Genomic DNA, 22,937 nt, shown 5'->3' with positions numbered 1-22,937 from the left:
GGCCAACACTAAGGCATCGTGTTCTTCAAGGATCCACCACGCGAGACCACCTTGGTCATAACAAGATTATCCCAGGCCTTCGTGTTCTCTCGTCTATCAAATACACATCCTTCCAAACCAGGCAAATCAAAAGGGCGTCCGGACACTGTACAGACCATCTTTATTGTGCTCAAAAGAACAACTCAAGACACGCGTAGAGAGTGGGTTCTCATATAGGTGTCTCCTTCACCCAGTTAAATTTTTATTCAGTGAAAAAAGTTGACATTGAGACAAAAAATTATCGTAAAACTGTGCAACAATATAGTAAAATCTTCAGCATAAATTGGTGATTTGGAAACGCATCAAGGCAATCGAAATCATAAATGCCTAATGTCACCTTGGAGAGAAACAAGTATACGGTGTTTCACTTTAAATGAGAGCAGAGTAGGCCTTTGTTTTGCTTCCAATGCTTTCGATTTTGCCTAAAGTTTCTAATAATTTGTAACAAGAGTCTTTAGATGAGAAATGACATGGAATATCTGAGAATAATGTTCCCTCAGCATTCATACTTATTCCATTTGCGTTATTGTACATGAAACAAATACCATTCTTGGTTACTTGGCTCTGAGGATTTAATTCCTAACACGGCTGCTCAAAATCGGTGGGCAGAAACATACGCACAACCTATCCTCCCTCAACCCACGTTCAATGGTGGTTCCCATTCCGAGAACGTGCTCATTGTCCATGTACCCGACTATGCATACCTCTTGCTATCTATTCCATATCTCAGTCTTGCATAGAAAGTAGTCTATATGAACTTAATGCACTGGCTTTTATTACACAAAAATTGTACCTGAAAGGCAGCACACACTCCAGTTAAGAAAAATAACATGCTAGGAATGTCAAGATACAATCTCAACAAAGTGAAGATTCTGCACAGGGTTTGAGGGTCAATTTGGAAAATCAACATGGAGATGGTATTCGGTTGATTTATCTCCCGGACCCCTTGAGTGAGGGGTCTCCCGACTCTGCCGAAGGAAGAGAAAAATCTTCTCGGAGATTCACCATGATCCCCTTAGTAGGAAAGTGACCACCCAAACCTACCAAGATGAGGTTTCTGCCCTTAAGGAAGTACCGGGACTATCATCTTATAAGATGGAGTGACCGCCGGGTGGGTGTTTGAAGGTAAGATTCTCCCAGGGGAGGTGGGTGGTTATCTACAAGAGCCTCACCACACCATCGCCCTCCCCAGTTCCCCCAGAATGGCCGCTATCTGAGAAGGGTTACGTTCCTTAACAGGCTGAAGCGTAGCTTAATCTAGTAGGCCAGGATGATGGGCAGGAGAGAGCAGGTAGCTCTGCGTCCCACACCTGTTCCACCCAAATATCCCTAGAGATACTAGCAGAGATGGAACCCCAGGAACCTCTGTCCCCAAAGTCCCAAGTTTCCACCAGTTTCCCGGCATCATAACCATGTACCCAGTATGCCGGGGCAGCCCGGAGTTACTGGAACTTCTCACCTGTCTGGAAATGCCTGCATAGACGTGGCTTCTCCCCAGACTCCTCTGCAGAATTCTACTCTTTGTCATGTCATCCGCATGGACCCTTGTCTCCTCAGGCTCGAGGGGCATTCGATACCCATAGGGGCAAAGTCAGCTTCCGGAGAAAACTCTGTACACAGTGCCCCTGCCTGCCAAATTTTAGCGGTCCGTTCGTGGTCCGTCGTGGTCCACGTGCATGCGGGCTGCTGACATCCTAAAGTGCGCGCTGGGAGAGAAGAGAACTCTTTTCCTGTACGGTGTGAACTTTTGAGGTGGCATCTCCAACGAGGTACAAAGCCCCTTCTTCACAAACAACCAGGGGCTCCAACTGGTCACAGTGAAGACAATGATCTGGTCACGTTCAAAGGCTGCACATAGTTTGTGTTCTCATTTCCTATGGTCACTCCAACCTCTGGACTCCTGCAGACAGCGTATAGACACCACAACCCCACAAAGCTACGCGGAGGGAAGGAAGAGTGGGTGCTTCAAAAGTTCATAAAAATATACCATTTGCACATAAGCTGTATCTACCTAGCTTAGTCTTCAGAAACTTAGCTCTTCTGTGTATATAAAATACTCTAGCCCTAAAAGGCTGCTTTTTCTCAAACAGCACAGTGGCGTTTTCCGAGGAGAGGGGTGATGGCCAGTCTATACAGTACTGTGCACTAAGCACTGGGAGGCGCTGGAGACGAGAAGTGGAAGCTCAGGTATCTATCTCAAGTTGCCAACTGGAGACACAGGCGCTGTAAACAAAGGCCTGCCTACAGAATAACTGAAAATAAAGTCTCAAAGCCTTTTATATCAGCTTTCACAAATGCCACCAAAAAGTTGGCCGAAAAAGAGAAGAAGAAAACATACTTTCTAGGAGTTCAATTAAATGACTTGCCTCCCACCAGACTGTTTATCTTTTAGCTACTAAAAGAGCTTCACTTAAAGGGGTGGGGGTGGGGGGTAGGCCTTGGAGTTCCGAACAAAACCCCAAGACAACACGAGATAAAACCAAAGAACTTCCATTCTTTGAAAAAGTAACAAAGGAGAGAGAAAGAAGGGAGAAAATGTGGAAGGAGGCTCGTCATGACCACCACGTGTTAAAATAAAAGGGAGCCTTACCCACGCAACATGCTACATGTCTATAGTTTAAGACACTCCTCCCTGAAAATATATACATGTATAAATTAAAACTTTTAGAACGAAAAAAATGGAACTGGCTCTTTGTTTTCCAGACGATCACTAGCTAGAGCGAAACTATATTATCACCCAAGAACGATACTTTTGGTTAAAAGAAAGCAAATACTTGTGAGAAGGTGATGTAAAGCATCCCAGAGGAGATGGGGTTTTTACAAAGCTCGCACGTAAAGGACACACATTCAGAAACATGACTTTGGACTATCCCCAGAGCTCACTGCTTCTCAGCTGAGAGGTTCTGCAGTGAGGTCCGTACGGTAGGAGTCACAACAACGCCGGACATTGGTGCCTACGACGCTAGGTCTAAAGGGCGGCCATCAGTCCACAATGGATTCCACGTACCTATCAAGTGGCCATGAACTGAATACTAGGGTGGCATTTAAAGGCAGAAGAAGAAAAAAAAAAAAAAAGCTCAGCTTGTTCTACAGAGAGAATAAACTCTGGTCTTGTTCCAGCTGCAAACTGGATAGAACGGTCTCGGATTTGTCGATCTCCTGTATCTCTGTTAAGAGCGAACAGGACTCTTTAAACTGGGCAGGGGTATGGGGGAAGCAGGTGGAAGGAAACAAAAAAAAAAGAGAGAGAGAGAGAGAGAGAGAAGGCACTGACCCAATTCAAAATGACTGCATATATCAGTGCAGATTTTTAAAGACAGTAAGTGGCCACCTCAACACAAATACAAAATTTTACATTCGAGATTCTTCAGTGGTGAGTAAAAACAAAAAAGCCAAAAAGGACAAAGCAGGTACTATGTCTGCCAGTGTATCTATCATGGCACAGACCTAGGAATCTCCCACAACCCGGGTGATTTTTTTTTTTTTTTTTTTTGCAAGGGCCATGACACCGGGGTGTAATAAAGCAGGGCTATCGTTTTTGTAGCTGTGAAAGGCGCATACAGTAAGACTCCTTCAGCGTCAGAGAAGAAACTGCTGTCTGTTTGACTGAAACGGAGCAATGGCTCAATGCGCTCTCCTGCCAAATACCATCAGGTGACACACGAGTGACTAAAAATGGATTGCTTCCGGAGTGGCGACAAAACTACTGCGGCTCCCCACCCCTCGACCCTACAAGGCGAGGGGTTCCTAACGGGCAGTGTTGGTGTCAGATGACCGCTAAAGCCTTGCCTTATACAGAGTCCCAATAAATTAACAAAGTAACAGGAAAGAACCTTCCCCTATCACACACACACTTTCATGTAAACTGAATCTGAACGAAATTTAAAGTTTGAGCACACCTTCAAGGAGGGGGGGGGGTCCCACCCGTCACCCTCTCTTGAAGTTTTTCTATTAAATACATTTCTGTGTCTTAGAAAAATAAAAAGAACGGCCAGTTTATTGAATCAAAATGATCTCACAGACTTAAAAGCATGCCCAGCAAGCACAGCCCTGTAAGACTACATTAATATGAAATTAAAGCAATTTGGTTACTAAAATCAACCTGGTTGGAAGTTCACAGTTGATGACTACAAAGTGTACTCATTCCTTTCTTTCCTTTTTTTTTTTGTTTTTTGTTTTTGTCTTTTGTTTTTGGCCCATATAAAAATAACATATTGCAACTCAAAGTGCATCTTTTTAAAATAAACCATCAACTATCTTTATCAAATAAAATATTTACACCATTTGGTTTCTAGTGAGGAAAAGCTCTTTCAGGCTATCACCATGGGGACGTCGTCTGAAAATCCAGTTATCATAGGAGCATCTTCGTCATCTTCCCCTAAAGGCAAAACAGTCGGTCCTTGGTAAGTTCCAGAGCACTTGCACCCAACCCCGACACCCACCCCTCCGCCCCAGCCGCCCCCAACACCGTCGCGAGCCCCAGCCTGGAAGATCGGTACCACGGCCCTCTAGGCACAGGGGTCTAAGCCGAAACCGAGCTCAGCTGACCCTTGACGCTCTTGGGTCACCTTCTCCCCGTCCATGGGTGACCAAGCTTATTTTAGTGGTAGCTTGAACTTAACCAAAGAAAGAAAGGAAATCATTTAGGAAGGAGAACCTTATGACCTATCCAAAAGTCCAACGGGTGACTTAGGTTCCCTAATTGGAGTTATCCACACCCTACAATAACACTGTGAGCTTCTTTATCTGTTTTCTCCTCTGAACCCACACTGCTCTGAGGCAAAGGACCTCAGAGGGGTTGAAGCTATCTGAGGGCAGCTTCCCAGACTAAAGGATGTCCCCTCGTGGCCCCCGGTACAATCCTGTACAACCAAGTCACGATCAACCTTCAGTGATCACCGTGTGGTACCATTAACTTCTTTTGCCCCCAGTAACGGAAGCAAAGAACCCACCCCATTCACGCAAAGCAGACCAAATACTTGTACTGAGCAAGACAGGAAACTGAGAAGAGGAGGGAGCAAAGCTAATATCAAATGATCAGTGATCGGGGAATATACAAATACCTTTATAAACAAAAAAATATTATAGCTGGTTTACAGGGAAAAAAGTAGGTATGTAAAGTCACAGTCCACATGTCTGCGCTCGGGGACGACCCCAAAACACGCCTAACTTATTATATCAAGCGGTCCACTAGCTCTACAGCATTTTGTAATTATAATGAGCACGTAGACGTTTTAAAAGAGGTATTTCTTTCTTTCTTCCATACCACGTTATGGGTACGTAAAAAGCAGAATGACTGGGGAGGTGCCCCTAGCGATCGGAAAGGGGCACAGCCAGATGGAAAAGGCTTCTCTGGACGGAAGTCAGTTGGGAAGGCGTGACGCCTGATCTTGACCGGGCTCTTCAAGGACGCCGGACCTCCGGGTCCGGGAAGGATGGAGAGGGGTTGGGAATTCCTGAAAACCTGCAGACACCTCGGGGGTATCGAAAGCCCAGGGCCTATCGATCGACCCTTCCGTACTTCCTACTCAGGCCACCGGCTTGGAGGGGGTCCGCGCGGGGAGGAAGAGCCAGGGCACCCGCCCCACTCACCCAGGTCGTCCCCGGAGGAGAAGATGGCCGAGCCCAGCCTGGAGCTGTAGTGGCTGTTGGCGAAAGCGGTAAAGCTGCTCCGCAGCCTTCGATGCTTCGTGTACAGGACGGCAAACCCCACCGCCAGGCTCAGCAGTATCAGGAACAGGATGGGTACCACCACGGCGGCCACATCCGTAGACCTGGCCGCCCGGGCCGCGGACGCACCCGCACCTGCCAACGTTAAGACAGCCACGCATGAGCCCCCTCGGCAAAGGCAGCCGAGCCGCCCGCCGAGAAAGCGGGGAGTCTGCCGAACGGTTACCCGAACCGCCTGCCCGGTGTGACGAGTTCCTGCCCGTGACGGCCGGCTGGGTCCCCACGCCGTGCCACGAGCCGAGAGACCACGGGCCTTGTGCATGCAAATACGGTAATTACGTTAGACTCCTAATCACTGCCTTGTTGTTGATTTAGATAATCTCCTGGAAGGGAGACCTTTGTTGGGGTAGCAACACTGATTTCGTTAGCGTTCTTACTTAAGACCACTCGCTGGCCTTACATAAGAGGATGTGAAATCAGACCACTAATTAACGAGGTTGCAATTATTTCCCCCTACTTGGCACCGAAGTCACTCTGAACTGCAATTACCTGAAGCTCCGTCGAGTGATACAAACGAGATCCCTTAACTGCAACACTGACTTAACAGCTCATGAAGTTTTATGAGGTTTTTTTCCTTACTTAAATAAGAGAGAGAGAACCCTTCCATATACGTTTAACATTTTAAAAATCCACTTGGCAAAGCCATTTAGGTGTCTGTAACCTAACAATGATGCCCACTTCCCACTATCTTAAACAGATTCTCACTTTATGATGATGTATAGATAGATTTGTACCAATAGGGCCCGAGGGCAAAGCCATCCCCCTGCTGGGTTAGGGCCAGTCTTAAAAATCCCTGGGGAGGGGGCGCCTGTCGGTTAAACGTCCGTCTTTGACTCAGGTCGTGATCTCACAGTTCGTGGGTTCAAGCCCCGTGTCGGGCTCCGTGCTGACAGCTCGGATTCTGGAGCCTACTTCGGATTCTGTGTCTCCCTCTCTCTGCCCCTCCCCTGCTCGTGCTCTGTCTCTCTCAAATAAACAAACATAAAAAAAAAAAAAATTTTTTTTTTTTTTAATTCCTGGGGAAAGTCTGAGTGAGGCAGGAAAATGGAACTTGGGAGTCCGTTTTAGCTAAGGAAGCAAAGTGGACCTTCCCTGTCCTATGAAGAGTTGAGGCAGTTCCCTGGTTTGGGGCAAGGTGCTGTGGCACAGGCCTGTGCCTCAGAGGGAAGGCTCAGTAGCCACCCAGGGGTTCATCCCAACAAGGTGCTCAACCAGATGGGCCAGAGAACAGCCATTTCTTGCGAGCCTCATCTAACAACTCAAGACGCAGGTCTTTAAATTCTTTCGTTATTGACCTACGGGGAAAAGCCGTAGCAGAATCTTACTTCATACGTCCCAACGTAACCCCAGCTGTGAAGTGGTAAACTAGGGCAATGCTCTTGCCTGGAACGGTTAAGAGGAACCAGTGTGGCGGAGGAAACAAGAATGAGTGGGCCCTCACCTCCCCCACCCTGCTTCTGTGGTGGAAAATGGAGGCCTCACTGAGAGATTCTTTCTGCTGGACGATTTTGGTTTTATAAAGGCAACAGTTGTTTTCCCCCCAGAGTCTATTTCACAGTTGCTAATTGGTTTTGCTTAAAAAGGAGGCTCTATTTAGGAACTGCTAGGTTAACAAGACTTCTGTTGTGTGTTTTCTGTAAGACCTTCTCAGAACCTCTAATACGCTATGATTCTCCAAAGGGGACACGGTCTGCAAGGTCGTCCTCCCTCAGGGAGGTGCCTGGGAAACATGACATGACAGAACACACAACAACTCTAACGCAAGATTTTGGCTTAAGCATCGGCGAGCTCCTGGCTGGGAGTAAATGGAACTGAAAAGACCAGTGGCAAAACGTTGGCTGAAATGCTGACCAAGCTACTACGATACAAGCAGCATTTCTGTGCAAATGAAAGGTTCCTCTCCCCTGCCCCACCTCTGCCCTCGGCATGACCCAACACTGGTATCTGTGAGTGTTTGTAAGACAAGATGCCAGGCCAAATTCAGGTTCTGATCTGGACTGGCGGCTAAGACGAAGGGGGAGGCTATACAATCGGTTACTCTATGGGAAGGAGATTATCTACTGACTTGGAAGAATCCCAGGGAATATTAGCATACTAGAGGCTCTGAGAAGTCCTGCAAACAACAAGCAGTAGCACTCACACTAACCTAGTGTTTCCCAAGCAGAATCTCCTTTTTTTAACAAAACCTACTGCTAACCTATGCCCTTTTCTAGGCTCTACATTCAGAATTTGGTCACGCGGTAACTCCAGCTCCTCACCCCATGCCTGGCTCGGGAAATATTTGTTAAATAAATCAGTGCCTGATTACACGGTTGCACAAATGACTTTTTTGAACTGAAAGAATATTTAAAAAAATTTTTTTAACGTTTATTTTTGAGACAGAGAGAGACAGAGCATGAACAGGGGAGGGGCAGAGAGAGACGGAGACACAGAATCTGAAACGGGCTCCAGGCTCTGAGCTGTCAGCACAGAGCCCGCCGCGGGGCTCGAACTCACGGACCGTGAGATCATGACCTGAGCCAAAGTCGGACGCTTAACCAACTGAGCCACCCAGGCGCCCCTAAAAGAATATTTTAAATGTGCGTAAGAAAGACACATATTCATCAGACCACGCCACATCCTTCATCTATTTCCCCAGAAGTGAAGATGGAAAGTGGCCACACGAGCGACTCACCAGACCCCAGTTCGTCATACAGCAGGACAGCAGGCTCCCCACAGATCTGGCTGCCAAAAAGGCATCTTGCTTGCACAGTGAAAGTGTAATTATGACCCAATTTCAGGTTGGAAATTTTAAAGAAAGTGTCAGTAGTATTCCCAAGGTAAGCTGAGATATTCATGGCTCCATCCAACATGTGTATCTCATAGCCCTGAAAACAAAGACACGAGAGATTGTGCAGGAAGTTAAGTAAGGAATCTGACAGCTTCTATTACTGGTTCCAACTTTATGTGAGCTCCTTATTGCAGGCTTTTATAGATGCGAAAGCACTTTGGGTCTCTTACTAGATCTTTTTACATTACCACTGAGATACTGGATTCAGAAAATGGCAATTTTCCCATCCCAAATAACTACCACGCCCACTTGTGAGCTGCAAAGTGGAAAAGTATAGCCCTAATAAAAGCCATTTTAATAAATATTTTGGTACACATTCAAAGTTCTGGTCAAGAGTCCACTCATCTCAAGCAATATGAAATGCAACAAAGAATCCGGACAATTCAGCAACAGTTTGCTGTAATGTAATGGGATTTGACTCATGATAAATCCGGGTCGTGGTGGGACTCCAGCAGCGGGGCTGGAAAAGTCAGGACATTTCTAGGGAGAACAGTGTGTGGGAACTTCCTTGTTAGCCCACAGCTCACTCCCCAGCTCCTCACTTTCTAGCTCTTCCAGGCTGATGGTGGCCCCAGAACAACTTGGCCTTGACTAGAAAGCACTTTAACATTAGGGTGGGGGCAGAACGGACTCCTGGACTTCTCTGATAATCTCCCAATATTCCAGTGTCAAACCTACCAACTCCCACCCCACCAGCACCAAAAAAAACACCTCCTCTCTTAGCTCTATCCACATATTGGGCCCCACTGCATACTCACGGACTCTTGGTCCCCATTCCATTGACCTGTCTATTCTCTGAACTCTAAGCCAGGGGGAGAGAAGAAGGATGCGCTATATGCTTATGCCAGAACGCTCCACTGGGAGTCAAATACTGACCTGTCACCTCCACCTAAAAGCTGGGCCATGAGGCGGACCACTGGCTGCCAAACTGGGCCTCCCAATACCCCCTACCTGGAATCCTGTCCCTCCATTCTTCTTTAGAAACTAGCATTGATCGCTTCTATCTAGCACGTATTTGCTGTAGAGAGCGTGCAACATACATAAAGGCGTAAAGAAAAACATTCAAATGATACAAACATCGGTCATTCACTTAATTAACTATGAAACATCCTCTTCTCTGAGACACTAAAGTTATTTCCTCTTTCTTGCTATCAGAAATAAAACAAGGCCCTCAACAGAGCCTTGTACATAAATTCTTTATGCACATCGTTTCCTGAGAATAAAATCCTGAAAGAATTGCCGGGCCAAAGGATGCGAACGCTTTTTATTTCTGACATGTATCACCAGAGCGCCTTACAGAAAGGCTGAACCAATTTGTATTCCCAGCATGCTAATCTCCCCAACTACGGCTCGTTCTGGTAATACTCTTCCCCCCCTGCCAAACTTAGCTGATTTAATGTTGAAAGGGTCCTATCTTTGTTGTTCAGATCACCAGTGAGATTGATCCTTTTTTCTTTTGCCCACTGCTGCTGGAGTTTTTACTGTGTTACCGGTACCTTTTCCAGAATCAGAATATTAGTCTTCTGAACTGCTTTGAAAGCTTTCTTTATATTTGAGTTTATTAACCATGTATAGGTCCCGGCGGGGAGAGTTGTGAGGATTTTCAAATTTTACTCTAGCTTTGGTTCTGGCATTACAGGGTGACCATTTACAACCCCAGCGCCCTTTACCGACGCTGTGCTGCGAAAGAGCCACAGTGGATTTGTCGTGTCTCTGTTCAGCTCGTGCTTTGCTGACAACGGGGACAAGCCAGGTCCGCTCAAGAACCTGTCCACCCTTGGGTGACAGATCGGCAGATCTACTCGCCCTCCTCCTCCCTCCCATCTCCTGTTGCGAATACAGTCATGGGTCTGCCAGTGACAAAACAAAACAAAACAAAACAAAACAAAACAAAACAAGTCTTTTCTGTATGTTGACGGACTATCTGCAGGTACTTCTTGCTCCCTCGGACATCACCGGAAAGAAACCGCGATGCCACGGCACGGATGTAGCTCAGTCCCCGGCACTGAAGCCACGGCCCTGCTCTGGGACTGTCAGAAGGCACAGGGAGGGCTTGGCCCATTCCCCTGTCTTGTGGGGGGAAAACAAGTTCAGGAATGAAAGGTGCTTAGTGCAGGGCTCTCTTGAACGGGCAGGATAAACCTCTGAGTAATTAGCGAGCCCACAGAAAATGGCCCTTTTGTTCTCAAGTTTGCTCCCGTGCCCTTTTCCTTCTCTCTCCCCCTATTGACGCGCCAGCGGGCTGGTAACGAGCCCATCTCTAAAGCTGCATTTCATTTAGACCCCCGAAGTCATTGTGGAGGAGGGAGGAACTCACCCTGCTTTCATTGAAATGCTTTTCCTTCAAAGCTAGACTCTTCCAAAACAGAAGGACGTGGTCGTTTTCTGTTATGATTTTTAAGGCATCAGGTGCGGACAATGAAACTGAAAATTAAAGATTCAGCAGGATGCGGTTAGTGGCTATGTATTGGAATCGCTGTTCTCTCTGGTCAGAGGGAGATTAAATAACGCCAATTTGAAAGGCTAGGTCAAGGAAGAAAGGGAACCCGTGTGTTGCTTAGCACTGAGCCTCACACAAGGTAGACGCTCCCTAAGTGGCATCTCTCTTGTTGCCGTTATAACACCTTCGGCCAAATCTGGATAGCACCCACTCTAGTGGCCCTCAGAGCCACAGATGGCCGAAAACAAATTGGGTCGGGGAGAAAGGGAGGGGGTGGGATGGACCACGGTTCCAGAGCCTTCCTGGACTTCTGCTCTGGTTGCAGTCTGCTTTCCTGTCTCCCTGGTCCCGCCCCAAGACCTGAGGAGCCTGACTGCTCAGTGAGGGGCCAGGGGCTGTACCCGACAAGAGAGCCCCGGAGTGACACTGGAGTCAGGCCCTGACCCGCTGCTCACACCGCCAGCCTAGTGGGGCCTCTGTCGCGGACGTTCTGACACTGTCTGCTGCTAGCCAGGTACCTGAGCTCGTGACCTGCTCTCTGAACTAGAGTCTGACGGCTGAGCCAGCTCTGGACTGGCAGCAAGCCCCCTTTAATACGCTGCCCAATTCGTAGTCTCCCTCCTTGGCCGCAAGAAACCACTGTGATTTCAGCCTAGGTTCCCATCCTCGGCTTTCGCGGCAAAGGCTGTTTCACTTCCTACCTCTTTGGGGCATTCCTGCCCTTGGCCCCTAAAAATGTCAAAACCAGCTAGGCAGAAGGAGAGCGAAAGCGATGCAGGATACGGAGAATGACAGCCGCCCCCCCAGGCCACCACCCTGTAGCCCAGGCCCTGGAACCCTGCCCTGCCCGCCAGGTGTGGATACCGACACTTCCCGTGCAGATCCTGACAGATGTTGTGTTTCTACCGGCTTCCTAGCAGCCCTGTGGGTACCTTGCTGTGCGAGAGGGCTCCTCATCTCTCTCCTGTTTACCTGTGGTGATTTTTATACTGGAATCTTTGCTCATGTTCCCCAGTTGGACAATGACGTGGTATTTTCCTCCAGGTTCCAACTTGTTAAGGGTGTATTCCACAGTACTGTTGCGGGATCTTATTTTGTAGCTTCTATCACTCTTCCTTATCAGATCTTTAACCGCAATTGCATACAACTAGAACAGGAAAAAGAGACCTTAAGGGTAATCAGAAACTTGGCATTTTTTAACTCTTTGCAATTCGATGGTGGATGACAGAACATAAGCGCATCAGTGGCTGCGACCCAGAGCAACGATGTTTTGAGCCCCACAGTCTGACTCTGCTCTTTGGAAAGCCTTTGGGGGTGGCCAGGTCCAAATCTGGAACAAGTATTTGTTCCCAGAACTGTGCACAGAATTATCAATTCAACCCAAAAAACAAGCCTAGGGAAAGTTACATTTATTGTGGCATCAGCAAATAGGTTGGAACAGGCAAGAAAAATCCAAATTGAGTGTTCAGAGCATCTCCTCAGCTGTGATAGTTTTGGGATGTTGTCAGAGGAGATAAAAGGACAAAACGCTCTGCTTATTCTCTCCCCCAGATTGCTTCTTACATACATGGAGGCAAGAGGAAAAGACAGGGCCATGTGGTAAGTGCAGGAGATTCCATCACCAGGAAGAAGCTGAGAGTCAAGGGAAGCCTTAGCAACGGAGCATCTAAAACCATCCACCCCAGGGGCGCTCAGTGGGTTAAGTGTCTGACTTTGACTCAGGTCAAGATCTCACGGTTTGTGAGTTTGAGCCCCACATCTGTGCGGACAGCTCGGAGCCTGAAGCGTGCTTCGGATTCTGTGTCTCCCTCTCTGTCCCTCCCCCACTTATGCGCCCCCCCCTCTCTCTCTCTCAAAAGTAAATAAGGGGTGTCTGAGTGGCTCAGTCGGTTGAGCGTCCGTACGACTTTGGCTCAGATCATGATCTCATGGTCCGTGAGTTCGAACCCCACATCGGCTCTGTGCTGACAAGTCACAGCTGGAGGCTGCTTTGGATTCTGTGTCTCCCCGTCTCTCTGCCCCTCCCCACTTGCGCTCTGTCTTTCTCTCTCTCTCAACAATAAACAAACATTAAAAAAATTTTTTTTAAATAAATAAAACATTTTTTAAAAATTAAAAAAAATAAATAAAACCACCCACCCCTGGGATGACAGAGAGGGCAGCCTGGAGCAAAGGAAAACAGAAGCTGTTTTTCAGAATTAATGCCTCTTCTTTTAGACCAGGGGCCAGCAAACTTTTTTGTAAAGGTTCAGATACAAAATACCTTCAGGCTTTGAAGGCCAAATGGGTCTCTACCAGAACTATTCAACTCTGCCACGTGTCACATGAAAGCAGCCACAGGGAAGATATACACGAATGGTAAGAGTTTGGTTCTAATAAACTGTATTTACAAAAGCAGGCAACGACCTGGATTCGGCCTGCAGGGATTTGTCTGCCAACCCTGCTTCAGAGGATCAGGGGAGGGAAGGGGAGAAGTCAGAGAAGAAAGAGGGACCAACCAATATGGCAGCTGGAAATCACGGAGAGGCAACGATTAAGAGGCACCTACAAGGACCCCATCTTTGGCCGGACAGAAACGGGGGGAGAGACCTCCTGCTGAGCTCCTGCCACCAGGGCTGGCTTTCCTGGTCCCATCACAGGACCCCCTCTCCGCTCCCAAACCATGCCAAGAGCACGCATGGCCGGCCGAATGCCCGGCCCGCTCACCAGGTCCTGGTCAGGAGAATCATACGGGGATTCCCACTTGATGACAGCCGAGGTTTTGCCGGTGCGAACCACATGCAGGTGACGAGGTGGGAGCCTGTTGTCCGGGATCATCCTTACCACAACGTAGTCGGAGGACGGCCCTAGGTAGGGCACCACCACCCGGACCTGAAACAAACACCCATGGACGCACGCAGTCTGTGCTAAGACTTTTTTTTCCCCTCCCCCCACAAAACAGTGACACACGTACCCAATTATGATTCAATCATGGCAAAAGAAGACACAGAATGTAAAAGAACTCCCCACCCATCCCAGATCTCTAATCCATTTTCCCAGAAGTATGCTGGAAATGGTCTTAGGTGCTTCCTTCCCGGTGTCCCGTGCACACGTTAAGCGCAGATCTACACACGCGTGCCTCCTACACATGCGTGTCTACGTGTGGGTGCGTCCAGGTAGCCTCTTCTTCTTAATTTTTTTATACAAATGACAAAATGTTACACGGCTCGTTAGGCATTTCGCTTCTTGCCGTTAATAACAGAGCCCAGAGATGTCTCCCCCTCGGTACGGGGCTCTCTGTCTTTTGAAGGGTTGCCCTGTAGTTCATTGCAAGGATCGGCCACGCTCTTCTTAACCAGCCTTGGCAGCCACGTGTTTCAAACCGTCTGCTGTCACCAGCAAGAGCGCACCAGACACCTTTCTCCAGAGATCTTGGCACACATGACACAAGTATGTGGGCTAAGTTCCTAGAAGTGGAGTCGGACAAAGTGGTGTGTGTTTCTGTTCCTGCTGCGACCCATTTGCCGAGTTCGCAATCCCCCACCAGCGAGCTGCGGTGGGTTAAGGGGTCATTCGTTCTGTTTTTCAAGCAGGAACTTGATGCTGCCACAGAAGAGGAACTACCCTCTCCTCACACACTCAGATCCTGGAGTCCCGCGTCCAGCTCCCCCGGTCTCGGTCTGAGCGAGGCGCCCAGGATCTAAGCCATCCTTAAAGAACAGAAAGTCCTCTGGACCCCCTGGTACGGGACCCTTACCAGAAACAAATACTGCTCATCCCTCCTGACAATGACTGTTTTGTTGTGGAGTGAAGTAGTCAAGCTCTTCGGACTGCGATACAGGTCAAGGAAGGATGTAGCGTAGAAAATGCCATAAACCTGGTCAAGAGGATGGAAGAGGACGTCAGCTCGGTGGCCAGTGACTTCATTCTCTTGAAGTCCCTAGTTTATGCCCTGCTGCAGGGGAGCTTAGGAGAGAAGAGTCTTCATGTAGCATGTATTTCAGCGGCATTTACAGAGAAGGCGCACTGGGGCTGGCAGCGAACCCACGGCCACCAAGACGAACACGGCGGGTGCTCTCTGTCCTCCAAGAGCTCATTTTTTTTTGAGGAAGGAGGAGCAGAGAAGAAAAACAGACACGATTATAAATGACAAGCTGCCAGTACAGAACAGGGGATGCTACAGGGAGCGACTGCGCGAGGAGCCGCGGAGAAGGGGGCGGTGGGTCCCAGAGAGCAGGGGGCATGCTACCTGAAAAGCAGGGATGGAAGAGGGGAGCTGAGCGGAAGTGCTGATTGGGGAGGAAGCGAGTGCATTTGTAGGGGGAGGTGAGGAGGGAAGGCAGCAGGGCGGACATGGGGCGCTGCCCAGAACACACCCATTCTTCGTCTCCCCCTTAGCAGAATCCTGGTTCTTAGTGAGAATTGCCACTGGAAGAAAATCTGCACTTCCCACCTCCCCGGAAGCTGGGAGGCCAGGTGACAAAGTTCTGGCCAATGAACTTTAAGCAGAGATGTCACGTGGGGCCTGAGTGACGGGCTCATTAACATAGGGGGAGGAGCCCTTCTTTCAGCTCTCCTCCCGCCTGGAACCCAGATGATGGTGTGGCTCCAGCCCTCCAGGACCTTGAGGTGACCTTGAAGATGGATGCCACGGGCAGCCTGGGTCCCGGATCAAACCGTGCTGCTGCTGTACAAACCCAGGCCCGCCGAAGGACTCCACCTTCCCTGTAAAAGCCACTGTCACTTTCAGCCCTGTGATATGCAGCCACTCTGAACCCCGGCTGAGGTGGGTGGAAAACTGGGAGTTTAAAGCAGGGACGGGGGATTTGATGGGCTTGGGGTAGGGGATGGCCTCTGGGGGGGGGTTATAACGGGGAAGGGGCAGTAAAGTGCCGAGGAAGCTTTCTTTGTCAGGCAGCATGAAAGCACGCATGGGCAGGTAAGACGGGGGCTTGAAGAGAGCTGTACAAGTCTGGAGAGGAGGTGGGGCCGGAGGGCACGGCCCAGGGACGTGCGCGGGGACTTCCGAGGCCCAGAGAGCTGTGCATTTTCTCGAAGCTGCTCAGCAGCCAGGGCCAGAGAGGGGAAAGCATACAGGGAAGGGGAAGGGAAGCCCCGAGGGGGTGATACGCTGGCAGGAGGTGAGGAAAGAAAGAATTGGGGGACTCCAGGGAGTCAGAAGCAAAGCAAATGGAGCAGGAACAGGAAAAGGAAGGTGCTCAAAGCACAAGACGGGAATGGGGGTGGGGACCTCCAGCCTCAGAAGCAGGCCTGGTTTCCACAGGCCAGGCCCGCGGCTGCTGGGGGTGGGGCGGCGTGGGGCGGCTCCGGCCAGGGGCCAAGAGAGGGCTCCAAGAGCCAAGGAGGCCAGGGTGCAAGAAGGGCCCCAGAGGTGGACAGCAGCTGTGCAGTTCCCACGGTGGAGAGGGCAACCGTGGGTGACGAACTCGCGTCCTCAGTGGACTGAAGTCGGGAAGAAGCGGAGAGCTCGCGACAGGTGGTTTCACTGGCCTTCTCGCCCTCGGAAAGCTACGCGGAGCAAGGACGAGGCAGAGCAAGGCTACTTCTCGGAGTCCACGTGTAATCAGAGACCCTGAGGTCAAGTAACGACTCGAGGTGCCACACACTAGGCCCCACGCCGCGAACACGCTTGGGTGCGGCAAGGCGGCCGTGGCCTCGGCTGGGTACGCAAGCGAGAAAGGCCCTTTGTGCAGAGAGGCTACTTCGAGGGAAAGGGGGGGTCCCGGGCGTGGCTCTGGGCGTCTCATCTCTGCCCCCGCCTCCGAATCGCGCTCTGGAGCCACAAAAGAGCAGAAGCTGTCACACGAGCCAGACCTGAGCTTGCTTTACAGCTTCAGTTCTGGCGAGCTTCCTCACCCCTCTGGGCCTCAGTTTCCTCACTGGTAAACTGAGAACACGGACCCCAGGGAGCTGATGAAAGGATCGAGTGGGAGAAGGAAAACGGGTTCTCGGGGTGTCTTACTTCCCCTTTCTTCAAGGCCGACCTTACAATTACGTGCAAACCTTGGTTCATTCCCCATTGCTCAGTCCCGCTCCAGATGCACACTGGAGATGCCCTCAGAAGACAAGACACAGGCTTCCATGCTCACCAGTCACGGTGAGGACTAAGTCTCGCCTACAGATTTAGTTCTATGGGCTTCTCCCTTTAGCAAACTCAGAAACCCTTCAAGGAGCTTACAGACTAGTTAGGGAGATAAATAATGCACGGAAAATGTCAACGAGGATAAAGCGGTATCTAATGAGACAGGTCTCTGAATGGCACCGACTATACATTTCTCAGGAGTTCATACGGGAAAAGCATCAAGTAGAAGACAGTGGGATCGGACTGCAGACCAGAAGGACAGAAGGACTCCAGGAGGAGAAAGAGCATAAGCCAAGGTACAGACGCAGGAGGGGGTGAAAATGTGCCAAGAACCTTGGGAAGACCCACCTAAGAGCAAAGGGGAGGTATGGGGAATGAAAGCCACATTCTAAAAGGAAGCACAAATCTGATCATAGTGAGTCAAAATGCATACATAATGACAAAAAAAAAAATGACCTATGTAACGTGCAGCAGGGACATTGGGATGAACGGGGAGGGGGGAGGCACATGTGGGAGGAGCAGCCGGGGGGGCTGGGGTGCGGGGGGGGGTAACATAGGTGGGGAGGAGTTGGAGGGTCTTATTAGTGCTGTTAATGTGTCACCACGCCCACGAGCCAAGGTGGGTCCCCCATGACAGGAACATGACCCCCTCTTGAAACTCACAGTCTAGTCAACAGCAAAGAGCATGCGCATTTTCTCTCGGATGCCAGGCCAAGGTGTGGAAAGGGATGCTGGGGCTGGGATGGCAGGTGCCTCTAGAAGGTAATCCAGAACTGACCAAGAGAGCGGTCTGTGTCTGGGTGAGAAACGAGGAAGTGGTAACAGAGGAGAAAGCCCTCCGGCTGCTGCCTAGCCTCCCATCAGGGCAGGGTCCATACTGACTCTGCAAAGGTCACCCTGGCTGACTTACCACATTCCTGGGGCCAGTCCAGGTGCATTCCACTGCAGTCTGATTGATGGCCTTGGCTTTGAGGCTAGGAGCAGGTGGGCGGACTCCTTTGGTCATGACATGCTCGAACGCCAGAGGGCTATCCCCTAAATCAGTCTTGGCCCAGGCAGAAATCTCATAAGATGTATGAGCGGTCAGATTGGTAACTGAAAACAGGGACAAGAAGACGTCAGGAGGGAGCTGGAGGTATCAGTCAAGAATCTGTGTCTTGACAAACCAAGAAAGAGACGCTTGACTACAGAGAACATACTGACATCACCAGAGGGGAGGTAGGGGGGTGCTGGGTGAAACAGCTGACGGGCATTAAGAGCACACTTATTGTCGTAAGCACTGCGTAACGCACAGAAGTGCTGAATCACCATATTGTACGCCTGAAACTAATATAACGCTGGATGTTAATGATACTGGAATTAAAATTAAAAATTTCATCAAAAAAAAAAATTTGTTACTTGGTATACAACAACCTATTTTTTAAGCGTTTTTAAAAAAATCTCTACCCAGTGTGGGGCTCAAACTCATGACCCTGAGATCAAGAGTCATAGGCTGTTCCGAATGAGCCAGCCAGGTGCCCCGATACCCTGTTTTTTTAAGGTAATCTCTAGGTTTAAGTGAGCCCCACATGCTGTAGGATTTTCATCGTTTTGCAAGTTCATCCCAGCGTTAGTTACTGATAACTCCTACAAATAATACACTTGCACGGGCGCTAGGTAGTTTCTTTAAAGTTGACCATCTGAGGGGCGCCTGGGTGGCTCAGTCGGTTGAGTGTCTGACTTCTGCCCAGGTCATGATCTCGTGGTTGGTGGGTTCGGGCCCCACATTGGGCCCTGTGCTGACAGCGTGGAGCCTGGAGCCTGCTTCAGATTCTGTCTCCCTCTCTCTCCGCCCCTCCCCTGCTCATGCGTCGTCTCTCTCTCAAAAATATCTCCCTCTCTCTCTCTGCCCCTCCCCTGCTCATGCGCTATCTCTCAAAAATAGACATTTAAAGAAATTTTTTAAAAAAGTTATTTCCAAGAATATTTAATGAGACTAGAAAATTCCTACAACTTTACGTTAAGTGGAAAGGGCAGGATATAAAACTACAGCTGCCCCTTGAACAACACAGGTTTGATCCTGCATGAGCCCACCTGTACATGGGTTTTTTATTTTTTTATTTTTTTTTAAGTATTTTTATTTATTTTTGAGAGAGACAGAGACAGAGACAGAGCACGAGTAGGGGGAGGGACCAAGAGAGAGGGAGACTGAGCCACCCAGGTGCCCCTGTACATGGGTTTTTTATAATCTGGTACTATAAATGTATGTTGGCTCTTCCCTATGATTTTCTTAAGAACACTTTTTTTCGGGGCGCCTGGGTGGCTCAGTCGGTTAAGCGTCCGACTTCAGCTCGGGTCACGATCTCGCGGTCTGTGAGTTCGAGCCCCACGTTGGGCTCTGTGCTGAATCTCAGAGCCCGGAGCCTGCTTCGGATTCTGTGTCTCCCTCTCTCTCTGCCCCTCCCCCGTTCATGCTCTGTCTCTCTCTGTCCCAAAAATAAATAAAAACGTTAAAAAATAAACAAATTAAAAAAATTAAAATAAAATTTAAAAAAAAGAACACTTTTTTTCTAGCTTACTTTATTGTAAGAACACAGTATATAACAGATACGACATACAAAATGTGTGTTAATTCACTGTTCATGTTACTGGCAAGACTCCTGGTCGACAGCAGGCTGTTAGTAGTTAAGTCTCAGGGGAGTCAAAAGTTATATGCAGATTTTCAACGGGGTCAGTGCCCTCTAACCCCCCACTGTTCAGGGTCAATTGTATTCAAATGAAGTCCATTTCCTTGTTTGTAAGACAGAAAAGAACAACTACACTTACAGCAGCTACTATTCCAAGGATTCAAAAATAAAATGCTTAAAAAAAAAAAAAAAAAAAAAGCATTCGGCAGGGTGCCTCGCATCTAGCTAGCCCTAATATATTTCAGACAAGACGGTTACTGCTTCTGATTCTGCCAATTTCTATCGGTGCGACACTGAGACAATGAGATCATAGCCTCAGAAATCAGAAAGTTGCAGGTTCTAAAGCTGCCACCTTCCGAGGGAACTACTTTATCTCTGAACCTTGGGTTCTCACCCATGAAATGAGCATACCCCATAGATTTATTACTGGGGTTGTATAAAATGCCTAGGTTACAAAGAACGCCTAGGTAAATGCCTGCGCACAGTAGGTGCACACATATAAGAGGGACTGGGGTACCTCCTTCCCTCCTCCCTTAGCTCAGGTCACTTGTCCATCCATTCAACAAACGTGCCCTGAATACCAACGATGCACCACGCCCTGTGGACCTCGCATTAGCAAAGCAGGAGCGAACCATGCCAGAGAAGAGGTGCAGGTAACTCACTCTCAGAACTTTCTTTTGGAGCTAAAAAATCATCGGTAGAGGGTTAATCTAGCTTCTTTCCAGTTTTTCCTCTTTGAAGCCTCCAACTTCCATTAAAAGCCAACAGAAGAGCCACCAAGCTAGAGAAGGAGGCTGACGAGCCAAGTGGACCACCCCCCTCCAAAAGCAGGGGTCATTTACAGTCTCTTCGCTCTGCCCACCCAGAACAGCAGGCAGGGGAGAGCCTCCCTTTCCAGGGGGCGCCCACACAAACTCTGCCACCAGGAAGTATCCATCTCCTTTCTCCTCCCTGCCAACTAGCTCCAAGGTGTTACCTTTGTGCGACAAGATGTTCCCCCGGAAGTTCAAAGTTATCTTCTCTTGTTTGTGGGTGTCAAATGCCCAGAAGAGGTTCACCACATAGCCATTCACCTGCCGAGAATGAAGAAACAGGTTACAGGAACAGTACACAGTCAAGGGAGCACAGCAAACGCAAAAGGCACCCCTTGACGATGGTTGCTTTCGGCATCTCCTTTCTTACAGCAGACAGGTTGTTTCTTTTGATCTTTAGGCTGGTTCCAAGTGCGCGATCACTGAATATTTAGTTACCTGGCACCTAGTTCTAAAACCAGGGGCACCTGGGTGTTGCAGTCGGTTAAGCATAAGACTTCGACTCAGGTCACGATCTCATGGTTCGTGAGTTCGAGCCCCACGTCGGGCTCTGTGCTGACGGCTCGGAGCCTGGAGCTTGCATGGGATTCTGTGTCTCCCTCTCTCTCTGCTCCTGCCCTGCTCACACTCTGTGTGTGTGTGTGTCTCTCTCTCTCAAAATTAGATAAACATTAAAAAAAAGGAGGGGGGTGGGTGCCTGGGTGGCTCGGTTGGTAGAATGTCCGACTTTGGCTCAGGTCATGATCTCACGGTCCGTGGGTTCGAGCCCTGCGTCGGGCTCTGTGCTGACGGCTCGGAGCCTGGAGCCCGCTTCGGATTCTGTGTCTCCCTCTCTCTCTGCCCCTCCCCCCACTCATGCTCGGTCTCTCTCAAAAATGACTAAACGTTAAAAAAAAAAATTTGGGGCGCCTGGGTGGCGCAGTCGGTTAAGCGTCCGACTTCAGCCAGGTCACGATCTCGCGGTCCGTGAGTTCGAGCCCCGCGTCAGGCTCGGGGCTGATGGCTCGGAGCCTGGAGCCTGTTTCTGATTCTGTGTCTCCCTCTCTCTCTGCACCTCCCCCGTTCATGCTCTGTCTCTCTCTGTCCCAAAAATAAATAAAAACATTGAAAAAAAATTTAAAAAAAAAAAAAATTTAAAGGGGCGCCTGGGTGGCTCAGTCGGTTAAGCGTCCGACTTCGGCTCAGGTCGTGATCTCGCAGTCCGTGGGTTCGAGCCCCGCGTCGGGCTCTGTGCTGACGGCTCGGAGCCTGGAGCCTGCTGCAGATTCTGTGTCTCCCTCTCTCTCTGCCTCTCCCTGGCTCGGGCTCTGCCTCTCTCTCTCTCTCTCAAAAATGAATAAACATTTAAAAAAAATCCAAAAATAAAAAAATTTAAAAACAAACAGTAGACTATGTAGAATATAAAATATGGGCTTGATGAAATCAAAAACACTGATGCAGAATAAAAGGACAAGAGCCAATTCACAAAGGCAGAAAGAGGAAAAACTTTAAAGATAATTACGTTATGGTAATTAAGGATAAATCTCAGCTCAGGCGATCCTTGCAGTCAAGGCCAAGAGGTCGCTACAAAAGGGGCTCCCTTTGAGCTCTTCTTAACGGGAGCAAACCTATCCATGTATTAGGAAAGCCTACCTTTTCGAAGTCCTGAGCTCATAAAGGAATTTGATCTAAAGACCTTTAAATATGGGACACCAGCCAAAAAACGCGTGCAAGACCAAAAACCGTCATACAGACAGGGTTTATATAAAGGCCATTTCTTACACCAACGGTCTCTGAAGCCAAGGGCATGTGCCCCCAAACTGTAGTCCCGTAAACAGCACAAGGGGCTCTGAAGGCTGTTTGTCCCACCAGCGCTCCACGGACAGGGAGGGAAACGAGGCAAAACAGGCAAGAACGCTACGGAAGGTGGACCTCAGCTTGGAAAACCACAGGCAGGCAGAGAACCCGGGTGGAGCCGGCTTTGCAGACAGGCCTCGCAGAGCGGACGGGGGCGCTGGAAGGGGAGGGGGCGCGGTGGCTACAAGGGGGCATGTTTCTAAGGCATCCGACTCTCTCTTCCCCTGTGGGAACCTCTGCATTAGTGCTTAGCACCAGGAAATCCAATAAAGCTGAAAATTACAGGGCATACATATTCTGTTAACACCAACTCTTTATTTGCATTGTAGCTGTGAACCATTTAATTATACGGTTTAAAAAAAAAAAAGGAAAAAAAGGCACCGGGCTGAGGCAGAACAATTACGTGCAAAGACTCACGTTGCTCCTCGTCGGGGGAAGGAACCGACCTGGCTGTGGTATTTTGGGTTTACTGGATCAAATCCCTCGCTTTTCTTCATCTCAT

At 49.1% G+C, this 22,937-nt stretch overlaps 1 protein-coding gene across 1 annotated transcript in view; it reads right to left on the bottom strand.

The window, feature by feature from the left end:
• Positions 1 to 201: 201 nt before the first annotated feature.
• The window catches only part of SORL1 (sortilin related receptor 1), a 172,066-nt gene continuing 149,330 nt past the window's right edge, over positions 202 to 22,937 (bottom strand). The window contains exons 40-48 of the mRNA XM_047070249.1: positions 20,764 to 20,860; positions 18,032 to 18,216; positions 14,776 to 14,895; positions 13,746 to 13,910; positions 12,012 to 12,186; positions 10,917 to 11,023; positions 8,444 to 8,636; positions 5,632 to 5,844; positions 202 to 4,417 (exon numbers count right to left, since the gene is read on the bottom strand). Of these exons, the coding sequence (XP_046926205.1) occupies positions 4,350 to 4,417; positions 5,632 to 5,844; positions 8,444 to 8,636; positions 10,917 to 11,023; positions 12,012 to 12,186; positions 13,746 to 13,910; positions 14,776 to 14,895; positions 18,032 to 18,216; positions 20,764 to 20,860 (1,323 nt within the window). The 3' untranslated portion in view covers positions 202 to 4,349. The remainder of the gene's footprint in view (positions 4,418 to 5,631; positions 5,845 to 8,443; positions 8,637 to 10,916; positions 11,024 to 12,011; positions 12,187 to 13,745; positions 13,911 to 14,775; positions 14,896 to 18,031; positions 18,217 to 20,763; positions 20,861 to 22,937) is intronic.

This window comes from Lynx rufus, unplaced genomic scaffold, assembly GCF_022079265.1.
Source record: "Lynx rufus isolate CCGP_SWC_20201006 ecotype Redwood Valley unplaced genomic scaffold, mLynRuf1.p SCAF_9, whole genome shotgun sequence".
NCBI lineage: Eukaryota > Metazoa > Chordata > Mammalia > Carnivora > Felidae > Lynx > Lynx rufus.
The sequence above is the reverse complement of the archived record's forward strand: the minus strand, read 5'-3'. Positions and strand labels throughout refer to the sequence as shown.